The 14,788-nt window shown below is 43.2% G+C and overlaps 1 protein-coding gene across 1 annotated transcript in view; it reads right to left on the reverse strand.

Moving 5' to 3' along the window:
- The window catches only part of EMILIN2 (elastin microfibril interfacer 2), a 38,097-nt gene extending 24,926 nt beyond the window's left edge, over positions 1 to 13,171 (reverse strand). Inside the window, exons 1-2 of the mRNA XM_069004556.1 lie at positions 12,964 to 13,171; positions 12,745 to 12,867 (exon numbers count right to left, since the gene is read on the reverse strand). Coding sequence (XP_068860657.1) covers positions 12,745 to 12,867; positions 12,964 to 13,091 — 251 coding nt within the window. The 5' untranslated portion in view covers positions 13,092 to 13,171. The remainder of the gene's footprint in view (positions 1 to 12,744; positions 12,868 to 12,963) is intronic.
- Between the last annotated feature and the right edge of the window lie 1,617 nt (positions 13,172 to 14,788).

Consider the following 14,788-nt stretch of genomic DNA (forward strand, 5'->3'; position numbering starts at 1 on the left):
ATATGAACAGAGCAGTCAAAGCTGGGAGGGATATTCCAGTGAAGGACAAAATGATGAAAGTGTGAGTTCAGACGAGGACATGAAAGGAGGAGTCAGATGGAACACTACAACCAACAAAGAAATCAACTCTTTCCTACTTCATCAGTTAAGCTGAAGAGGGTTTGGCAGACAAACCTATGCACATACAACCTTGTACATACAACCTTGAGCTTCCCTGATTAATAACTCAGAAGTTAATAAATGACAAACTGATTCTGGTTGTGCAACTTTCTTTAACCAAAGACTTCTTCCATAACTTCCCTTCAAACACATCCCCTATGCTATTGGATAAAAACTACATCAATTTAAGGTACAGCTCATTTTGGGTTGAGAGATGAGGAAAATGAGCAAAACAGGGATTTGCCACCTGAGCTCTATAAAATGGTATTCTTGGAACACATACAAACAAAAAAATTTATCCCAATTTCTCAAGTGAACTCTTTTCTCTGAGTAAAACTAGCACCATGTTACTAACTTCCCTATGGCTTTTTCAGATCTTTTTTCCTTAAGATTATTTCAGATTAGAACAGTTTGCATCCATAAATGAAAGACAGGCTCACTTCACAGCTGAGGTGCCCCTGAACGGTAACACCAGCAGAATAAATGCAGAACAGCAGCAAAGGAAGCTACAGGAGCTCTGCAGTAGATTTCAGCCACAGCCTGGCTGGGCTCACAGGGGCTGTATCCTGGGACAGAGAGAATACAGTACAGAACAGCACCAGAAGCAGCCGTGCTATCCCACAAAAATCACATATTTCATTGAACGTGGCCTTGTATTAATATGCAAAATTCCTTACTGGTCAAAAAAAAAAAAAAAAAAAAAAATCAGTAATCAACTACCAAATGGAAAGAAGTAAATCTTACACAGACTGTGAAACATTTCCTGCTGAAAGTCACAGAGAGGGACTTAACTTACTGTTACCCTTCAAGGCTTCTCCTGCCACACGTGCAAATAGTTGCTGAAATAGTTCTAATATTTTTTTATTCAGCATATTTCAGATACATAACTTTAATATAATGTCCCCCATCTGACAGCCATTTGCTGTCCCTTTTTGGTAAGCTGGTTAACAAACTTGCAGTGGTGTGCTTAAAATACTAACTGCTAATTAGGACCTGGTTTCTTTTCCAACTGTATCTTTCCCAATTCTGCCACAATGTAGTCTAATTTCTGCACTCGGGAAATACTCAGTGTTGTTTCACATTATTACTTTGTCTACGACTTCTCATTTAAGGGGAAAAAGCTGCTTTCACTAGAGACAATCAGATTTTTTTGCAACTGTTTCTGGGCCAAGAGTAGTTTATACTAATAAGCCTCTCTGGAGGCCTCTCCCTTCTTCTGTGAATCTGCATAGGAGGGCAGGGGCAGGCTGTGCTGTATCTCTGTCTATGAGCTGCTCATAACTGCAGTGGTTTGCTGTGGCTGTCAGCTTTTCATACTCTGACTTGGAGCACGTAAACTCAGAGAGGGTTTCCAACCCTTTTATACCTTCTGAACACCATATATGAAACAGCTGTAGACTGCACTCCAGGCTCATCATTTCTTCTACAATTTTCACTTAAACATCTGCTGAATCCTGTTTACAAAGTACAGAAATCCCCCAAGGTCAAGTGCTTTAAAAATTAAATAGAGGAGTGCAACGTAGAGGGCACCACTGGGAAGAACAATATCGCGGCCACCCAGGAACTTCCTTTTCCTTCTCTCTTATCTAAAGCATTAAACTACATCTTGTGTAGATAATTTGGGTTTGAAGCCTTTCCTTCCAGCTAGCTGCCAGAGTCAGGAGCACAGGATTAGCTAGATGCTTTAGTGTTTTGAAGTGGTTTTGAGAGTCATTACAACCTCTCTCACAACCACCACCACATTACTGAAGTGCAAACTTGGAACTTCCAGATCAGTTTTCACATGCCGGAAATGGTTGTACATATTTCTGTATGATTTCCATAAAACACTTAACTGCTTCTAACTTCGTGTGTGTTCCTCTTTATTTCTAGGGCCAAAGCCCTTCCTGAAAATTACAGTATTTTTGTTATTTTCAAATGCCACATCTCTCTTTTTCTCTAACAAAGTTTTAAGAATATAGCTGAAATTAATTTCATAAAATGAATAAGAACTATTTATATGCAAATGGTGCACTTCTTCACTCAAACGACAGAACAAGGATTTTCCATCACATTTCTGACAATTTTCTCTTTGAACATCTTGTCTGTAGTCATATTCATCAACACAGACGCTTTGAGATGACTTCAACAGTCAGAAAAATCATAAGACAACCAAATGCAAAAGAAGAATATAAACAAATAAAAAGAAATCAAGCTTAATATTTTTCCAGTGTCAAAAATTTAAAACTTTTCCAAACTCCATCTTAAAAATAAAAAACAGGCATACTTGACTTTCTTACTCTTTTTTGTTTTATTGTTTCCTGATCCTAATAGGCATAAAATGTCAAATACTATTAAATTTTAAAAAATATTTGAAATGCAGTCCACTTCTTACAAATTCTTGCAAGTTTGAGAACTCAAGCAAATACACAAATTGGATCTGTTTTGTTTTCAGATATAGTACATCAAATACAGATTAACCTGAGTCCTAAATCACAATTCTCCTAGAGCCAAAATAAGCTAGAATCAGAACGTTTCAAAATCTGAATCTAGAACAGCTTTCATATTTCAGACTTTGAACTGTGGTAACAAGACAGTTATACTCATGGAGAGCTCAAAAATTCAGTTGGGATTTACTTACCAAGAACTACTTCTCTATACTGCCAGTCCAGCCGAATGAATCACGGAGCTAGTCCCATTTCCTCAAGGAAGGCCAGTCATGTAAGGCTGGGAAACAGGAACTTACACTAGCACTTCTCTAATTTGAATCCAGTCACATAAAAATTTCTTTAAAATCACAGCTTCACTGCTACAGCTTCTCTACCAATGACACTCTTCATGCACAGCTGCTGTGCAAGCTGCCCATGCAAGAAAAGGTGTCACGGTGCACTGGCACCAGCATGCATCCAGCCCCAGGGAGATTCTCAATCATACAAGATGCTTTTTAAAGTCAGAACTTTGCTCACTCAGTGAATTTCAGAGGAGGAGCTGGAGATTCCCATGATTTTGCTAGGATATAGCAGCCTAACAGCACTGAACACAATTCTGTTGTTGCTTACAGTTCTAACAAAACAAACCATAATTTTCTTCTAGGGACTGCATCCTGAGAATAATTTGGGATTCTATGTATGTGAAAGACATAGGACTGGGAACTATCAAAATATACAAATTAGTAATGTCTTTAAATCTGCAGTATTCTGAATCTAACTACTCACTCATAGTCATAGTAAACATATATACAATCACAAGCACACAAAACATAAAATGCACTCAGGGTACTCAGAGAGAACAAAATCTTGCTTCTCTGTGAAGCTGGATAAAAATAAATGGTTGGAATATAACATCAAGTTTCACACTGTTTATCTGGCAGGTGTGAATCTTTACAGAGTTATCTAGTGAAGCAATTTTGTCAAAAGGGTCCACAAAAGTTTCCTAAGTCTCTTAAAAATTGAGGCTCCGCTTTTACACCTATATATGCTGCAATGCAACTAAAAACAGTAAAACATCAAATCTTCCTCTGTTTGACTTGGATTTCTGCTATTCAGATAAGTGTTAACAAACACAATTATTTTTACAAGTATACTTCAAAACTATTTTAAAAAATAGTAATTTCTTATGTGGTTAGAAATTACATATAACACACCAGCAATTACTGTGCCTAGTCACTCCATTCTCCTGTGGACTTCAAGTCCAAGATGGTGGTCATAATCTCTTGATGAACTGAGCTAAATACTGAAATCATTCTTTTCTAAAGCATGAATAAAAGTTAATATCAACTGTCTCTAATCTTTCATTGCAACAGAGAACATAAGAACAGCTGTTTCACAGGAGATTTTCCACAACAGGCTTGTAACTACCCACGCCTACTACCTTCACCATGAACTCAACATGCTGATCAAATGAGAAAACATACCCAGACCACTAACACAAACCTCCACTTTTAATATCTTCAGTGTTTCACAGTTGAAATCAAGTTGTACAGGGTGACAATAGCATTCAAATATTCCTCCTCTTTGAGAGAGAAGTACTTCCACAGGAAAATGCTTAATTAAAAATACATGTTTGCTGTAAATGTTAGACATTTTGACTAGGGAATGAGCTATAATATTCTCATGGTGCTAAGCCACAGAAGGAAACAGTTAACGCTGATATTTGGAATGTCACCTAATAGCGATAAAACAAATCAGAAACACTTGGATGAAATTGGTGGGAAAACATATGGCTCAGCTCTGTAACTAGATATTAGCATTCAACCTTCTGGGAAATGCAATGAGATAAGTGCCACCACATCCTCACTGTGAGGAAGGGACCACAGAATCAGCATGTTTCTACATAAGCAGCGTAAAAAATGTTTACCCTGAGCACAAAGCCTCAGGGTTGGTCCAAAATTCTGTAGTGATTGGAACAAGTCCCATGATTTCAGCAGCCTGCAAATTTCTGTCTTTACAAAAATAGATCATACAAAATCTACACTCTTTAACACTTTTATTGCATGTAGACACATTCTTTGTAAATTGCATAGTCTGGTAGTTATATTTATACAGTTATACTATAGTTATATAGTCCCAGTCATCTAAATCTTCAGTATATTGCAAAGGGAGCACTTAAGTGGCATAGAGACACCACTCAAAAACACTACCTAGAAGATGTAATTAAATGCAATCATATTTTGACCAAGCATTTTTTTATTTTGTAGGCTGAAAATACACCTTACTGGCTGTTTATACTACACAAACACTGAACTAGAACCAGTTGATCCTAAGTTTTCTGCTTCCCAAGAATGCAGGCCTAATTGTAAGCCCTGCAAATGGTGGTAGAAATCCTAGTTCCACTGAAATCTTTGGAGATTTTAGCAGTTGTCAGTAACTCCGTTGTGAGTTTCAGCACACAGGGATTTCAGGTGCCTCCTGTGTAGGTAAGGACAGGCTTTAAGGGTCTGTATTTCCATGAAGGCAAACAGAAATAGTCAACACAGCCAGCAGAGTCAAAGCAGGGCTGCATCTCACCCTAAAGTCATTATTTACATCCTATTACCTACAGAGTGTGCTGGACACCGCTGACTTGCATTTGAGTCACCATCACTGCACGTCTAAGCTCCCACACTCAGTTTCATCTCTCTGCATACAGGGCAGACAATTTAGGTCAGGGTGAATCAAATCCCACCTTTGTTTTTCATTCTTTTATTATCTTGCTACTACACAGCAACACTGGCAGCTAGCTTGTGTTCCAGCCCACAGACGAGCTTAATTTGAGAAAAATGTGTCTTAACTAAGAATTTGTCCTAAGGCATTTATAGCAAGCAGCGAAAAGATGTTTTGACAGGAACAGATGAACCTACAGAAGTCTAAGTGTTCAGTGAAAGCAGGAAGAGAGTGTTTCAAAATTTTTTGTGCTGGGAGAAACAAAGTTTTGAGGCACTCCTGCAGAAAATATAAAGTTATGACAAGCATCACTAGGGCATATGACCAAGGAGACTCAGCTTCTCCAGGCTCGCACAGGCACACAAGGGAGTTCTTAATAAAGTTTGCCCTCATGTATAGCATGGCCAACATTTGTACCTGATCTGTTCTGAGCTAAATCCTGAACAAAAAACTGCTGCTGGCTGAGAGCATTAACAGGGACACAAACTGAAGGAAAGCAAGGGAATGAGTCAAAACACTGAGTTGTGTTCCACACTGCCTGCTGTGTGCACACCCAAGAAATCACCCATCCAGGTCACTGCAAAGAGTGCTTTAGTATCTGACTACAGAAGCACTGTAATTTTACTGAATGTTTCATAGAATAGGAATGAGCATTGAGAGACTCAGTACTTTTTTCCGTTGATTATTTTTACTTGGTGTCTTCACGCTACCTGGAAAGCATGATGGGAGAGGATGGCCTTCCATCTGGAAGAAATTGCTAAGTGGGCAGAGACCTGGCACAGGTGATTGTATTACTCCTTCATACAAGGAAGGAAAAAGTTGTTTTTCTCTATCCCTAAATAAAACAGTCATCTCATCTACTGGTGCCAGGGAAGAAGCTGAGAATCAAGGTGCTCCAATTAGCTCACTACAGCCTGGTCGCTGGCACTTAGTTGTCTTCAATACTGAACACTATTTCAATGCATCTCAGAGAATCTGGCTGAATTTTACTGCAAAGTTCATGTTTTGTTCAGTAAGAAGGACAGAAGATTACAGGAACTGGTAGAAGACAAAAACATTCAACTATTCTCAGGCAAAACCACATGGTTTCATTTCAAAGTCTCCAGAAGTGCCATTGTTTATTACTTTTACAGTGGATTTTATGCCACTCAGCTGGAATTCTTCTATCAAAAAAAGATGAGGTTCAAACTACAATTTTCTCTCTTGGGAGAGAAACGTTTCTTTGTGGGAAGAAAGAACCAAGCACATTCTGAAGTGTCAGCTCATGTCACATATTAGGTATTTCTTCTTGTTGTATATACATCTTCACACACACATACACAAATACCTACCCTGTCTAGCTCTCTCTTGGCTGCCAAGGGTCTTATTTTCAAAAAGCTGACCATTAAAGTCCATCAGGAAATGCCTAGAACTTTAAGATGTTATTATGCTTAATGTTCATAAATTACCACTAGGTAGGCATCCTCTTCTTATGAACAGCAAAACCAAGACATAGGATGCATTTAAGTAATTTGGAGCCACAGGCAGCCTGTGGCAAAGCTCAGAGCAGAACTTCAGTCTTGGGATTTACAATGTTGAAATGCCAGTCAAACACATGGTAACAGAGCAACAGGAAGCTATTAAATCCCACCTAAATAGAATGGGATAGGAGAACCCTGAAAATACAGTCCTTTCAAAAGGATTTCAGGAAAGTTTTGCAGAGCCGCAATGTGATGTACTCTTAACAGTGATGGAACAGGAACAACTTTGCAACAGGTTATATGTTAACAACATCATCACCTGCCTCTCCCAGCAGTAGGGACCAAGTTTCTCACTTTACATGAGTGGAAAGATGAAGTGAGGATGCAGAGCACTGCTACTGATAAAGCTGCCTGACAAACTGAGCTCCTGCTCAGTATCTCTTCTGCTTCTCTGCCCATGAAATTCTAGAATGCTCTAGAAAGAGCTATTGCTGGAGATTATTTGAAAATATACCCAGATGAAACAAACAAGCGATGCTTTCTTTCATGAAGACAAGAGCTAACCTGTGGGATTAAGTGGGACCCCAACTTCAAGAATAAAATGGAGCATTGTTTTGAGAGCAGTTACTTTCCAAGACACCAAGTTAAAAGTGAACCAGAAGGCAAAGGAAAGATGAGATGTGAATGCAAAACTGAAGTCAGATGGGAGTCACAATATCCCCAATGTGTAAAACTGGCACTGCCCACTAATGGTCTAATGGTACAGAATGTTCCTTGGTTATTTGGGTATTTATGATGAAATACACCTTAACTGGTCAGCAGCACCCTGAAAATAAAAACTTATTTCTTTGGCAACAGTTTGGTGCTTAACAGAAGAGGCCCCAGACCTCCAGGTCACACATTTCTCAAACCAGAAGAGCACGAAATACTAAGTATTTACATTAATGTGAAGTGAGGAGTAGTAATATAGGATTTTTTTTTTTTTAACATTATTGCAACAAACTCAAATGATGCATGAAATGAAAATTCCCTGTCCAGTTCACAGAGAAAAAAGACTCTGCTGCGTTCAGTGCGTGAAGAGAGATGCACAATTTCAGGCTTAGGGAGGCAGCCAGGAAAACTTACCACACCCAGCAGGATCTCAAAGATTTTCAAACAAGCACTCCAGGAGACAGAAGTTTTTTAAGCTTCCTTACAGTTTTCAATGCACAAGCCCCTAGGCTAACCTCTCTATGTAGTCAGCTAGCTGGAGCCTGTACAAAGAGATTCTGCTTCATACAAAATACACAAAGTTGGAAAGAAAGTCCTGAAGACCTTTATAGATACTTGGAGGGGAAACATTAAACAGCTCTTGCTTTCCCTTCAAGTCTTCATGCATCCTGAAAAGTTTTTCTTATGAGATATGTATTGCTGGAGGCCAGTAGCAAACACAAGCTCAGTCTGTGCTGACTTGTGTATCAGAGGTTTGATCCTGCCTGGTGCTGAGAACTCTGACACTGATCTGCATGCTTAATTCTAGCAACAGAACAGTCTCAGAGAAAACTACTTTGGGACTGTTAGAAGGTTGAAAATTACATGGGGATTTCCTATATATTCCTAGACTGGGGCTGATGTGCTCCACCCAGGTCGTTCTGGGGTTGCCAGATGGATGAAGACATTCAACTTGAACTGGAGGTCTCATATGAGGGTTTTCAGTTATAAAATTTCCACTTTTACCCAATAATATATTGTTAATAAATGCTTACTAAAAGCAGTGTTTTACTCATAAGCAGTAATCTGTTCCGATATTTATGAATGCAGAAAACTTGTAGTAACATTCTCTAAAATTATTTCAGTCTTGTGCTTTGAATCTTCTTCTGGGCCATGAATAAAGTTGTGATTAGTTTGGCACTGGGCTTACTTATGATCATCTGAAAGTATAAAATGACAAGAAGTCAGAAAGTATTGCTCAATTAGAAATTTGGAGAGGCTTGCTAATTTAGCTATTGATTCATTCATCATTTTCTTGGTCATTTTATAAATGAAATAATGGGCTTAATGTATCATTAGTGTTAAGATGAGAAACTTACACTAAATCATGAAATTCACTCCTCACAAGCTAAAGAAAGATGACCTGACTTGAGCACACAGATATCTTTCCTCACGTGAGCATAATTAATGGGGGCTGGTACATGAATTAGCAGATCTGATAAAACCTCCTTTCTTCAAGTCCCTGAGCAACCTTATCAAAATTTGAAGCTGGTTCTGCTGTTAGCTGGGGGCTTTGAGGAGACTGCATGACCTCCTGAGGTCCCTACCAATCTAAATGTTTTTCTATTTGATTTACTACCTCGTAGGGAGAAGTCCTGCTTGCAGTTCTGTAGCAAAGGCAGAAACCCAGAAAACATCCCTCTGCCCCAGCCACTCCAGTTCACTTCAGACTTCAAAATCAAAACCTTACTAGTGAAAGCAGCGTTTCCCAAAAGTGCTGGGCCATAAATTGGTGCACCTCTGGTACAGCCAGGTGTACTCACACACTCTACACAAACAACTGCTATGATAACATCCTACCCTGAACCAGCTATAGCGACCAGAGGATGTCCCAAACAAGTCACAATCCTAAAGAGTGTGTAGGATCTAACCAGACAGGCAATATGTTTTTTCTTTTAGAAATAGATAATGCTACTAGTTACAAATTGCTATTATTGCTAAGTAAGTAACCAAACCATTCATAAGAAAGCTAGGAATGGAAATTCACGACAAAAGAAGCGGTGAGGGGTCGGTTATTTATGAAGCAATATTAAATTTCAAAACAACCAAGTTCCTTTTAGTGAGTATAAACACTAATATTTTTGTACCTTTCAGCCCAATGACCCACTAATAACAAAGTTCCTCCTTCCTTTGCTAGTCACAGTTTTAAGAAAAATAAATCAGGAGCCCCCAACACTTCAAAGGGAACATACTTCAAAGGGCATTTCTGCTCTTTCTTTCTACTCTCTCTCTTCCTATCTCTCAAGCAGCCCCACTTCAACTCACATTCATCCCTGACACCTTAATCAGCCAAAGCATTCACCAACTTTTCAGCAAGGAAATGCACTATCGAGCTCAAGTACCTATAAAACAGTTAAACAATGAAGTGTAATAATTTCCTGAATTTCAGCTTAAGCTTTCAGGAAAAACACCCTGCAGCCAAAGTGAATTTACAGTTAACAATCCTAGAAGTGTAGTCATTCCAACAAGGGTCTTTGGGGTTTTTGTCTTCAGACAAATTATATTTTAATAGGCCTAAAGGGTAGATAAAAAGGGTTCATGCATGCATATAATTTTAGGCTTAATCACCAGAGCTTTGTATTTTGAAGGCAAATCAGTGCTGACTATAATCCATATGTGCAGCACACACGCTCTTGTCTGTAAAGAGCATAAGGAGTTCAGGAGTACACTGCAAGTTTAAGGCAGTGAAATGCTCCCCTATACACTGCAGCCTAAGTAATTGTTAGGCATAACCTAGACTGTACCTAAACACTAGAAGGGCTCTTTAAATCTAGTCTTAAACTAATATAAACCAACAGTAAATCCACTGACTGATTTAAAAATAGACCTAATAGTACTTAAGTACTAATAAAACACACACATCCATGATACAGTTAAGGAACTCTTTGTTTGATTTGGATCTCACTGTCCCCACTGTCTGCAGCTGAATGAGCTCTTAGATAAACCATGGGTATCAAGAGGAGACTACACAGGGACTGTACTTTATTCCCATGAATATCTGCTATTTAGCTCATTTTAAGTTCTCTGTTCAAGTGTATAAAGGAGTAAAAAAGAGAATAATTTCCACGAAGTCCTCACAGTCATTTCTTTGTTGTTTTATAGCTCTTTCCTATCCTATTTTTGTGAAGATTGGCCAGTAAACCTATAAAAACACATTTTGTTATTCAGACCGCTACTCCTGAATTAAACAATATTTTTCACAGGAAACAAGTTAGGGGTTTGCAGGATTTGAAGCATGCAATTCAGACCTTTTTGGATTAGCCCTTTTCTTACTCTGCCACTAAGAGACAGTGTATATGCAACAGACACAAAAATAAAATGACAACCTATAAACAGTTTTGAACACAATAAAATTTCAAGATTTTGATATTCCACCTTCTCTCAGTGTTAATCAACTGGTGCTGTGACAAGAGAAAAATATTTTATGGTAAGAATAAGGAATATTTTATGTTAAGAACAAGGAATTGTTTTGCAGTTGCCATTATGGTTATGAAGAAAACAGTGATGTTCACCAAAGAAAGCCAGACAGAGGAAACAAAGTTTTATGATAAGTATCTAATTCCATTCTCAAAAGAACAAAAAAACCCCATGAGACTGGACACGGCTGGTGAGACCAAATGTCTGTTCAGTCCCATATTCTCTCTCTGACAGCAGCCAACTCCAGATGTTTAGAAGCACAAGGACAGACAATGCCATTTCAGAGAACCACAGAGAAATCTGGAAGGGATGGGACTGCTGGAGGTCGTGCAGTCCAGGCCCCTGCTCAAACTGGGCTTCCCCTTCTTACTCCTGACAACAATCTCACACTCTCAGTGCAAGAATTTCCTGAGCTAGAAGCAATGCCTTTGCACTTTCTTCACTATCTACCAGCAGATAGCCCATGAAAGTCCTAATTTACTGCCTCTGAAATTCTTTATCTTAATACTTGGTGATTTATGTGTTTAAAGAGCTCAGTTTCAACCCCTCCTCTTGCCTCTGTAGCTCCATTACAGAGACTTCTCAGGACAGAGGGCACACCCCATTACACATCCATAAACTCAGCCAGAAGTCCAAAATCACCAGTTCAAGACTCCAAAGAGAAACAAGGGAAGTTACACAAGACAGTGTTGCTCAGCCATCTGCTTTGTTTTTTCCCCTCAAATTCTAGTGTTTATAGAGAGAAAAGATGGGTTTTTAACAAAAATAACAACCCAAACAAACAGAAAGCAGCACATTTGAATACCAAACATCGAACACCTATTGTCATGGGCCCCAGGGTGACAGCGCCATCCGTGTCTGAAGTTCTATTTCAGTAATACCCAGGATCTAGCAGTATCTGTCTCATCCTCACTGTTTCATGTCAAAATAAAAACTAGTTACTGTAGGTTTATCGTAAAACAATCTTCATCATCACCTCAGCCCAAGTCTGAGCCTATGAAAATCTGTGGGTGTCTTTTCAGTGACTTTCTGGCGATGCTGAAGTGGCTTCACAGAGTGTGTATTGCCTAGAGCTTTCAAAGAGAAATGTATAATTACTGTTTTTCAAGTGGAAAAGGGAGGAAAGGAGATTTGCCTGCCATTAGCCAGCAGGTGAGTGAGATCCATCTGTTCCCTGATGCCTGCTGTACCTGCTGCAGCACACCTTGCCCTAGGAGGCCGCTCCACTGATCACCACGTGGTCACACGCACGAAGATTAAAATCAAATAAGCAACTTTGCATTATCCCCCGTAAACATCTCTGCACTGGGTGCTCCCCTTGCTGGATAACAGACAGGGGATACACAGACTGTAAAGGGGCTGGCTCACGTTCCTGGTTCTCCCTTTACGCGCCGATCCAGCACCACAGAGCAGCCATAAAACCGGTTTTGAGCGCGGCTGTACGCTGGCAGCTCCGGCCCAGGTGCGCTCCCAGCAGCGCATAGGTGCGGTCCTGCTGCCGGCGCTCCCGCCGCCCATGGAAAGCAGCCCGCGTGCTTTCCGCCCGCCTGCACGCCTCTCCATGCCGACGAGGTGTGCCAGCGCAGCTCCCTCCCGGCTGCACGGACCAGCAACTCAGTCTGGCTCTAATTAGCTCCAGCAGCCTGATGTCCGCACCAAGCGAGCGCTTTGTTTGGGGCGCGCTGGGGACCGACCGAGGGCGGTCCGCGCCCCGCTGCCCCGGCCCTGAGCTTTTCGGGGTGCCGGGAATCACCGAGCGCCGCGGCAGCGGCCGCTTCCCCGCCGGCAGCGGGTGGCCAAGCGCTGTCCCTGCCGAGGTCGCCCCCGGCGCTACTTACACCAGGGTGGGCTCGCAGGGGAACTGGTTCCAGGCACACTTGTACTGGGCCTGGACGTAGCTCTCCGTCCCGTCCAGCACCGAGCAGCTGACGTTCTTGTTCACTATGTAGGCGCACCAGTTCCTGGGGGAGAAGGACAGTGTCGGTCAGGCACCCCGGGCTCCGCAGCCCGCCCGGCCCGGCGGGTCCCGCAGCGCGCCCGGGGCGGGCGGTACTCACTTGCTGCGGGAGCCCGGCCGGGAGTACGGCAGGTGCGGGGTGCCGTGGCTGAGCCCGGCGGCGCCCAGGGCGAGCAGGAGCGGCAGCGCCCATCCCGAGGGCGGCGCGGGCCCCGGGCACAGCTCCATGGGGCGATGGGCAGCGGCGGCGGGCGAGCGCAGCGGGCCGGTGCCTCTCCGCGGGCTACCTCCGTCCGTCTGTCCCTCCGTCCGTCCCGCCCGCCCTCGCCCGCTCCCAGCTCCCTCACTGACGCAAATCCCCCCACCCCGTTTCCGCCCTCCACGGCGGCTCCGCACCCCCCTCCGGCCAAGGCGCCGCTCCCCTCCACCCGCCCGCCCGGCCGGCCCCGGCCCCCCGCCCTGCTCCAGCCCCCCGACCGGGCAGGAGCGGTGAGGCAGCCCCCGGCCCCATGTGGTGCTCGGCCGCCATCAGCGGGTCCCTTCGGGGCAGACCCGCTCCCCGGCCCCTGCCCGAGCTGGCCGGCGACAGTCCCCGAACCAGTTTTTCCCCACTGGAAAGCTGATGGGAGGAGGCGGCCGGGCCGCTGGGGAAGAGCCCCCCGCCCCCGCGGGCCCGGGTTCCTGGGGCAGGGGGCACTGCGTTCTTCAGCTGGGGCCGGTGCAGACGTGGTGAGCTCCCGGTGCGTGCGGGGGAGGCTGAGGCTGGTTCGCTGCCTTGTGGCAGCCCTGTGGTCCCGCCTGACACCGGTGCCATGGGGTGGCCAGTGTTCCCTTGCGTGGCCCGACGACGGCTCATTTCGCCCACTGTCATGGGAAGGCTGCTGGCGGCTACCTCAGCGAGGAGCGTACAATGAGCCTTTATTCGTAAGGAGAGGTGTTCACTGGGCAGAGAGAGAAATGGGCATTCAGCTTCACCTGGCTGTTAAAATCCAGCTCAAGCACCTTGACTGAGTGGTCTGCCCGTGTGAGGCCGTCCCACCGAGGGCAGGAGCACAGGGATGTCCCTCTACCCTTCTCAGCTCCTGCTCTTTTGGGAGTTGGATTTTTGGGCCGAAGCGACACTGAAAACAAAGCATCGAGGCTGGATCTGGGCAGGCTGCTCCCATGAGTGGGAAGGAGGGGAACGGAGAGAGCGATGTTTGGGTGGAGAAGAGTTTGGGTGGGAGATTTGGGAGCCGTGCCTGCCACTCCTGCTGAGCCTGACCAGCTCCAGCTCTGCTCATGCTTTCCCAAGGCCTCCCATGGCCAACAGCAGCTGCTCAGGCTTTCCTAGGTCTCACATGCAGGCAGAGCCAGCAGCAGGGCAGGGCTCTTCCTTCTGCTGTAGGCAGCAGCCTGCTGACTTCATCATTTGCCCCGATCTGCTGAAACAGGCAAATTTCATCTGCCAGTCTTACTGTGAGTCTCGCCCAACAACTTCACTCTTCTTCCCAGTCTGCAGAGAAACAAGCTCTGAATGCTGAGGTCAAAATCACGCATTCAGACTGGTTTTTAGAAGCTGTTTCATTGGAAATATACACCAAAGCTTCCTGTCCCCAAGAGAAATGTGTGCCATTAGAGATGCATAGGAACACTTCACTGGCAATAAATAGCAATGGAAAAGGATGAGATGTTGCTTCCATCTGTCCCATTTCACTTGAAACCCTTCTAATGCTCTGCAGATGCTTTGAAGAGGTTAACACTTCACTGTCTTAAGAAATTATGCTTTAACCTTCTCAAGGGTTAAACAATTTCCTCTGACACTGTTTGCATTCACAGAAGCATGTAATTCAGGTTTCATTACTTGTGCTGGCAGAAATTATCTGGAGTTTCCCAAGCCTGTAGAAAGCAAGACTAGAGTTCAGTCCCTAAAAAGCAATGAAGAA

Source organism: Aphelocoma coerulescens, chromosome 2 (assembly GCF_041296385.1).
Source record: "Aphelocoma coerulescens isolate FSJ_1873_10779 chromosome 2, UR_Acoe_1.0, whole genome shotgun sequence".
NCBI lineage: Eukaryota > Metazoa > Chordata > Aves > Passeriformes > Corvidae > Aphelocoma > Aphelocoma coerulescens.